This window comes from Acomys minous (genome assembly GCF_964271855.1).
Source record: "Acomys minous genome assembly, chromosome: 13".
Classification (NCBI taxonomy): domain Eukaryota; kingdom Metazoa; phylum Chordata; class Mammalia; order Rodentia; family Muridae; genus Acomys; species Acomys minous.
The window spans coordinates 27375697-27384575 of record NC_140495.1 but is presented as its reverse complement, the minus strand read 5'-3'; the positions used below and the strand labels follow the sequence as shown (position 1 = coordinate 27384575).

The window sequence follows — 8879 nt, the reverse complement described above, 5'->3', positions numbered from 1 at the left end:
GCGTCTCAGTTCCCTTGCAGGCAGGCTATACCCGGCCTCATCCATTCCTCCTGTACTCAGGCCTTGGTGCATCCTGTGTGCCAGTGCCCCATTAACACATGCTAACTTAGCCTGGAATTCTCTGTTCCCACCGCCAGCCCAGCCCAGGACTGAAGCCTTGGCTCACATTACCCTTTGACCACCTATTTTTTTCCTTACCTTGCTGCTTTCCATTTTCCGAACATTATGCCATCCAAAGCCATCCTGTGCAATTGTGGGCCTGGTCCCTGCCATTACTGAGTTCCTCCACAGTAGACTTCTCTGTGGGAGCCCATCTATACTAAGGCAATAGAAATCTTAAGTATAGCAACCAAAATCACTTTACATATGAGCTACCCAAAGAACTCCAGAGTTCTCAAGCCTGACATTTGGGTTCATCCATGCATGAAATCATGAGAAGCGCTAACTAGCCCTTCCATGCCTTACTCCAGTCTGCTTGCAACGGTCAAAGGATCTGTATACACTCAGCAGGTAAGAGACAATCCTTCTAGCCAAGACCAGGTAGTTGAGTCATTTTCCGCTTGTTTGCAACACACTCTGCAAAGAAAAGAGCTAAATGCTGCAAAGAAAGAAAAGCACCATGTAGGAATCTGAGGACAGGGGAGCAGGATATGTTTTCCACTGCCCCCAAAGGTACGGTAGATACATCTTTCATTTCAATGGAGATAACGCATGAAGTCACAGGAGCTTTGGCAAGGTTATCAAGGACCCGCAATTCTCCAGTGGGTGTTAGGCAAAGACACAGTATAAACTGACAAAGGGAGCAAGTGTGGCACCAGACACCAAATTAGATTACAGGCTTTCTTCCTGTCATCTGAGTTCTTCAAGGAGGTAGAAGGTTCTTGGAAAACTGGCAGTCTGTGTCCACTGTGGAGTCTTGGTACCAAAAGTCACCTGAACTCTTTGCTGCTTAGGAACTGTTGGTGTCTGTACCACGATTATAAAGCAAACCAAGGATATTTTATTTATTTTAGAGATGGCGATTGCAGACAGCCAAGTTCTGACACTTAAGAATAGGTGTGAAGAACGGAGGAGGCATGATAATTCTTACCAAACCCTCTCCCATTCTCTACACATTGTTAATTCTGGTTTTATCATTCAATATTCACCAAATAAAGGTTCCACTAGATCTTATTCCAAAATATATGCAAATATTCTGGGAAGCTTTAACGAGTCCTTATGTCAATCATGAGAACAAACAAGTAAAATGATCATTGCCACTTAACGACTTTCTTTAACATACCTGCTATTTAAGTCAAATTAAGCCCGATTTCAGGGCAATCAATTCAGAATTAAACCACTATTTTTAGACATGGATGTAGATGCTTCTTGGGAAATATTTGATGAGTGGTTATCTCTGCCTTTTGACACATACACATAAAGAACTGGTAGTGGTGGGCAGGCATACTGCAGATCTTTCTGGAGGAAACACATTCTTAGAATACATCCTGTGCATCCTGTAAAGCCTAAGCTTCACAGGCATGTCATTTTGAAACTTACAGGGCTCATCCTCATGTTAGCTAAATACTATGACAATTAGAAGATAGCGCCTTATTAAGAAAACACTTCCTGGTATCTAATGCCTCACTACACCCTGGGAGAGGCCTGTGAGGACTACACCAGCCTTTATTGGGACGGTACAGCAACAAACCTGATGAAAGGCAGTTTCCTGAGCCCTCCTTCGCTAGACTGCGCATCCCTCGTAGCTACTGCACACAGTCGTAAAATACACTGAAACCAAGCAACCAAGCAACCAATGTCACTTCTCATAGTGGAAATGTTCCGCTGCTATCTGCAGTGAAGTGTTCACTCGGTGAGGCGTTTCGCCTGCATGAAGCCACCACACAATGTTTTTAACCAGTTATAGCCTCTTCCAAATTCAGGTGTTATAGCTTTGAGAACTCCAAAGGAGCTTTACCAAAGTGCTAAGGACATTACCACAAAGCTGTTATTTCTGAATAGAATTTAAAGCACAATTTCCTTTTCAAATTCCAGATAACTACAGATCTACTCTGTAGATCTATAAAAGAGTAGTTTTAGGGCACATTTCTTCTTGCATAATCTGAAACTATATATATATTACAAGTGTGACCACACCCGCTTGGCCTTTTTTTTTTTTTTTTTTTTTTTTTGTTTTTGTTTTTGTTTTTGTTTTTCGAGACAAGGTTTCTCTGTGTAGCCTTGCCTGTCCTGGACTAACTTTGTAGACCAGGCTGGCCTTGAACTCACAGCGATCCGCCTGCCTCTGCCTCCCAAGTGCTGGGATTAAAGGCGTGCGCCACCACCGCCCGGCTTTTTTTATCTTATTGTCACTTTTATGAAAAGTGCACATTGTTGCTCAGCTGTTAATTTGTGTAGCCTTTTTAATTTTTTTTTTTAACTTTAAATTTGGACAACAAATCCCATGCTTCAAGATTTCAGACTATTCTTCTCCAGGTTCATCCCACACACCCTATTGCAGCTGCTCAGGGACAGATTTCCTTCCCGAAGTCTTGACTGGTGGAATTCCACAATAATAAACAACAACTGGCAGAAGGTATTTTTACTTTATATTGTTGTTATTTTGAGTTAGGAAACTGGCTGACCTGGAACTCACTGTAGACCAGGATTGCCTCTAATTCAGAGATCCACCAGCCTCTACCTCCCGATTGCTGGGATTAAAGGTGTGCGCCGCCACTACCAGGCAATAACAAGAACTGTTTTCTTCAAAAGGAACTGAGAACCAACTGTTATCCTGGGCTAGCAGATTCCCAGTGGCCAGTAAGTACTGTGTAACACAGATCACAGAGTTTAAGAAAAGTTAGCCACATGTATGATTTTTACTTCTAAAATACTTGAGTGCTTTTGAATGTGTGTTTTTATTGAACTACAGGATGCTTCCACCATCAGTTCCAAGGAACACTGAATGCTTACTTAAGGATCACTAACTCAGCCCTATGCTTATTTCCTGGTTGTACCCTTACAGTAACTAAAGTTATCCTCATCAGTTCCTAGGTGAAAAGAAACAAAACACGCACACCCAAGCATCACTCCACAGCCAGGCTGCTGCTCTTCCTCTACCACTATCTCTCACACCACACAAATACGAAAGACAAAAAAGGAGCTTCTTCATTCTAAAACGGCTTGAAAACAATATGCTTTCTAAGGTAGGGGAAAATATTAAAAAACAAAATCAGCAACTTATCCCTTCCTCCCTCTTCGGTGGTCAAATGAGTACCAAAGCCTACCAAGTATTAGAAAGTCCCATTCCTTTCCACAAGGCACTAAATAGCCAGGAAAACATCTGAGCATGGTCATTAATATTAACCTGCTGCAGTTTCAAAATCAGTTTGCTTCCTACATGCATTTTACTATGCCAGGCTATGATGTGCTGGTGTGAAATTACATCATACAACCATTAAAGAGACCACAGGGCACACCCAGTTGTACAAATGGTAAAGAATTTTAATTAAATGATGTTTTATATTTCACTTTCTAGATTAGTCAAACAGCAACAAAGCAGAATGTGGCTACATGGGGCAGGGCAAAGGGGAAAGAGGAACCGGGCAGGTACAGAGTTTCAGTTTTGCAATGAAAGTTATATAGGGCAGTTGCACAACAATTTGAGCATACCTAACACCTGCAAACTGTACAGTTAAAAATGCTTAAGATGGTAAATTTTGTCAAGAGCATTTTGTCACAACTAAAAATAAACAAAACCTTAAAAAGGAACCAGTGGGTTTTTAGTGTGATGGTGCTATGTTATCCTTTAAAGCCAAAACGGATACACTGACAAGCTGCTATGTACAGGTTGGTGGCCAGACAGCCGCTGTGTGTTGGGGGTCTCAAGTTTTCCTCAAGTGACAGAAACAGAACAGAATAAGGGTATAAAATTTCCTAATTAATAGGGAATCACCTATCATAAAATCTGTTGAGAGTTTAAGTACATAAAATGTAGTGGCTCTGATGCTACAACAGACAGTTGCAGCAGCGCCTCACAGCACTATTCTGCATGGGAGAAAATTGCAGAAAGCTAAATTATCCTGTAGGGTTCCCCATTAGAAAGTCATATGCAGAAAATTACATAAGCAGTCTAAATTTACTATGGAAACAATTATTTTATTTAAGTAATTAAAAGTATAAAAACCAACAAAAGTGAGTCCCACAAGCTTTGTTTGCGACTAATCTTTTACGTAGAAAACTGTAAGGTGCGAGTCTCGTCTGTAAAGCAGCTCCACTAGCCTTCTGTGGCACCTGTCCCACTGCAGAGCACTTCAGCTCAGCAGACAGAACTGTTATTCCATTTCTAAAAATCAGTCTCTTTTGCTATTTCAAATCACCAGGGACACAACATACAAGAGCCTGCTGAAGTTAAAAGGGTCAAACACTGATACTGTAACCACAGTTACATATGAATGAGGACATTTTATCTACAAAACTATACGAATACCAGTTATACATATAATCCATTTACATTAGAGCTCCGTGAAGTGGTGCTGAGTAAACAGAGGCGTTGAGAGTTGAGCAATGGAGCGAGGCTCATTTTGAGCAGCAGCACATTCCCACTTCTCGGTCTGTCATCACACTCCCTGGGAATTGTATTCGTGTATTAACTAAATCTTAGGAAGTTGGCAGTAAAAACAAGAAAAGCCCAAAATGGTAATAAACTCTCCCCAAAATCTATTCCAAAACTTGCATGTGAAATGTGACAACAGCAAACATTTTGTTAGTGTGAACTTTTAATCACGAGACCCTTTAAACTTATACTGTCTTCACAAACACCTACACTGAATTTTTCTTTTTTTGCAGTTAGGCTTGTCCACTAAAGTGAGAAGAGGGAAACAGCAAATGAAAAGCTTTAAAACACACACTGTTTTACAAAAGTGGTAGTTTATTTTTTAAAAACAACTTTCTCTGCTAAAGAAATTACACTGTTGTAGTTATCAGGCTAGGTTAAGTCACTTTGGCAACAGGTTTCTCCCTGCTCTTATTTTTAACCATAATAAACTATGGTCATGCAACTTTTCAGAACTTATACCACCACTAACGCAAAAATGTATAGGATATTTCTGAAAAACTGAAATTTGATCATGAACAAAATTTCCTTATTTTTTCAAGTACTCAAGAATATTAAAGAATGGAGAAAATACATGGGTCAGAAGGAAGTATTCCTTCCAACACAGAGTTGGAATACAATTCTCAGGTTAAGCCCATAGGAATGGTCTGCAATAAAGAAAATTAGGTCTTTTGCAAAATTTAGCAAAAGAGCCAAAAAACATTGTGAACCAAATAAAAAGGATCCTTTGGGACCAGGGTTTTCTGTCTCCCTAGTCTCTAACTGGCTACAGTCAGAAACCCCCACATGCTGACTCACAGCAATACAGAAATACAATGCCAAAGCAAACTACATCACGATCCTTTTTAGCCACAGGTCTTTCTTTATAAGAAATCAACCAACACGTTACTTTCTATGTGTATGCAGAGAGAAGTCAAATGGCATTGCCTTGGTAAGGAATTCCTGTTAGGAACTTTGTAGGATGGGCAACAGAGGATCTCCTTGCACATACAACCAGTAGAGAACAGCTGTGCAATACACAGCTGGAAACATCTTTCCTATAACTCCCAGATTATTTATAAATACTTATAAGTCAACTCACAGAAATTATGCCATGTATTCTTTAGATATGAAAACTAAGCTATTACCTTAAAAAAATATACAGATCAGCGTCCTTCTCGTGACAGGATCTCACTCTATTGCCCAAGCTGGTCTCAACTCCTCAGCTACAGTCACCTAGCCTCAATGCTGGGATAACAGATGTGTGCCACTTGAAGCCATTGTGAATTTTAACAGTTCATTCTAGATGTTTCCTCATAAAGAAAAATAGGAAATGACCTAGTTAATACTATTTACAATTAAAACAAAATTCAACACAACCTAATATATACATTAAAGAACTCCAGCTGGGTGTGGTGGTGCACACCTTTAATCCCAGCACTCAGGAGGCAGAAGCAGGTGGATCTCTGTGAATGCGAGGCCAGACTGGTCTACAAAGAGAGTCCAGGACAGCCAAGGCTACACAGAGCAACCCTGTCTTGAAGAAAAAAGAAAGAAAGAAAGAAAGAAAGAAAGAAAGAAAGAAAGAAAGAAAGAAAGAAAGAAAAGGAAAAAGAACCTGAGAAAATATTCTATCAGGTCTAAGTAATTTCCCACCTTTCCCAAAAGGAAGCCAGTTTTACCCAACTGTATTAATTACAATATGGATCCATTGCTGTAGAAAACTCTTCAAACAAATACCCAAAACCAAGCTAAGGTTTTGCACTCAAGAGACAAAACTAACTATGCTTCATAACCTGCCTGAAAAAAGAAAATTACTTTCTGGTCAATTATTTCCTTGCTTATCCAAAGACCCAGGAACAAGAAATACCACAACTAACCAGCAATTCAACACTATTTTTCTGAAAAGAAAGATGATATAAAATGTCATTCTCCCTGACAATGAACATGGGAGAAAAATGTGTTCCTTTTAGAATGGCTGTATTCATATAGAACTTTAAGTATCACCACCAAATGTTCACATTAATTATTCTGAGCAACTTTAAGGAATTAACATTTCCTAAGACAGTGGGTAAATGAAGGACTGAACAATACTTTCCATGTCAGGCAGTACGACTGGCTCCTTTCTAAAGCTGCTGTGGATGTGTGGGGTAAGGAAAAGACGCGCTGTGCTATACAACTGATGTGACTACTCCCCAAGTCACAGGTACAGGCTGCCTTAGTAAGTAAACAGGTAGTAAGATTTTTAAAATAAGTTAAATCCAAACAATTCATTTTTTTAGAGAAAAAATATAAACACTACATGAAGTACCTAAGTGAAAAACTGAAAGCAAGACGGGCAAATGGCAGTGTCAGTTCAAGTCTATGCGACCCTTTGCTGCGTTATACTTCCTGGCATGTTGACCAACGTTCACAAGTTTTCCTATTTCTTCCTTAGAACACTACCAAGGTCTTTCCTGTGTATGACAGAATGCAACTCCGTAAGCCAACTTTCTGCACTTTGAATTTATAAGCCACTCCTAGGTGTTAAAACTGCCCAAAAACCATTTTTCAATTTTTATTTAAAGCTGTACTTCAAACCAGATCTTTCAAAACAAAAAAAGTTGTTTCTAACAAGTTTGTATAATATCATGATACCAGTGTTTTAAAGATAACCTACAGGCAATTATAAAAAGGCAACTATTATACAAAAGAATTCTATGGCAAATATTTTTTATAAAATATTTTATAAATAAACTTGTTTCATGATAGAAGATAAAAATTAAGTTTACCCTATAAAATAGGTAATTGCTCAAAGATGGGTTGAGTGTTTTGAAATCAATGTTGCATCCTTGAAAAAACTGTTTTAACTGGGTATTACAGTAACAAACACCACATCAGACCCACTCACTTAAGTCCTCTGATCTCTGGGTATGAAAACCCCCTTACAGAAATGAATCTACATTGGAGCTTATGAAGTATACTAAGTATAACAGACAGCAATGGTGCCAAATTCACTTAGTAGGTCTTTAAGGGACTTGGTGTCAGCAATTGGGCAAAAAAACAACATTAAAGTTTTCTGTTCAGATTTTATTTGAAATCTAATTCAAATTGTCAAAGCTACAAAAGGAGGGAAGACAGCTGTATTATATGTCTAAGTCACAACACCCTAAAACAAAATACTACTACTGCCAGCAGATCCACTGTACACATTTCTGATGAAATTCATTAGCACAATAAAAATTTCATCTTGAGAAACAGCCAGAACAAAAGTAATTTATACAATATAAAACAATGACAGGTCTACAGATGCAGTTACTCATGAGTTTACACATGCATTCACAAACAAACAAACAAACAAACAAAACCCAGGAATGCTCTTTCATTAGAATTTTTTTTTTTGTTTGTGTGTGTGGTTTTTTCTTTTTTATTAAAAAAAAAAAAAACAAAAACAGACCATTCAGGCACAAAACAAACTTGCATTTCCAATAAGTGACAGCATCTTATAAATATGTGTCAGTGTTTGTTTTTCTTTGACTTTTTATGAGACCTGTGTGGAGACCGAGACTGGGACCTGGATTTCTTCCCTGATTTTTTAGGGGACCTAGACCGGGACCGTCTAGACCTTTTAGGTGTCCTTGAACCAGATGGTGACCTGAAGAGACAAACAAATAAGAATGAATGTTTAAACAACCAGATACCAAAGCTGCTTACGATCTTATATGGCTTAAAATGAGCCATAGAGCATGTACATACGCATGCACGCACGCATGCACACATGCAGGAAAGAAAAAAGAAAAGAAAGAAAGCCAGGCATGGTGGCGCACATCTTTAATCCCAGCACTTGGGAGGCAGAGGCAGATGGATTTCTGAGTTCAAGGCTAACCTGGTCTACAAAGCGAGTCTAGGACAGCCACAGCTACACAGAAAAACCCTGTCTCGAAAAAGCAAACAAAACCAAAAAAAGAGTATGCACACACACATGAGTGATCAGTAGAGAAACTGGGGTAAGTAAGAACAAGAGAGCTATCACCCAAAATAAGAATAGTATTTCTGTTTTTCTGAAATCTTAAAAAAAAAATTTTTTTTTAAAGGCTAGAAGGTAGTGGCACAACGCTTTTAATCCCAGTACTCAGGAGGCAGAGGCAGGTGGATTTCTGAGTTTGAGGCCAGCCTGGTCTACAGAGTGAGTCCAGGACAGCCAGGGCTATACAGAGAGACCTTGTCTTGAAAAACCAAAAAGAAAAGAAAAGAAAACTTCTGGCCATGTTCCTTTTGAAGCTTACAGAGCCAGTTAGCTGGCTGGTAACTGAAGTGGAAGTAAAAA

At 39.1% G+C, this 8879-nt stretch overlaps 1 protein-coding gene across 4 annotated transcripts in view; it reads right to left on the bottom strand.

Moving 5' to 3' along the window:
- Positions 1-4889: 4889 nt before the first annotated feature.
- The window catches only part of U2SURP (U2 snRNP associated SURP domain containing), a 57561-nt gene continuing 53571 nt past the window's right edge, over positions 4890-8879 (bottom strand). For all 4 annotated transcript variants that reach the window (XM_084751744.1, XM_084751743.1, XM_084751745.1 and 1 more), the window contains one exon: positions 4890-8207. In XM_084751744.1, coding sequence (XP_084607870.1) covers positions 8069-8207 — 139 coding nt within the window. In that variant the 3' untranslated portion in view covers positions 4890-8068. The remainder of the gene's footprint in view (positions 8208-8879) is intronic.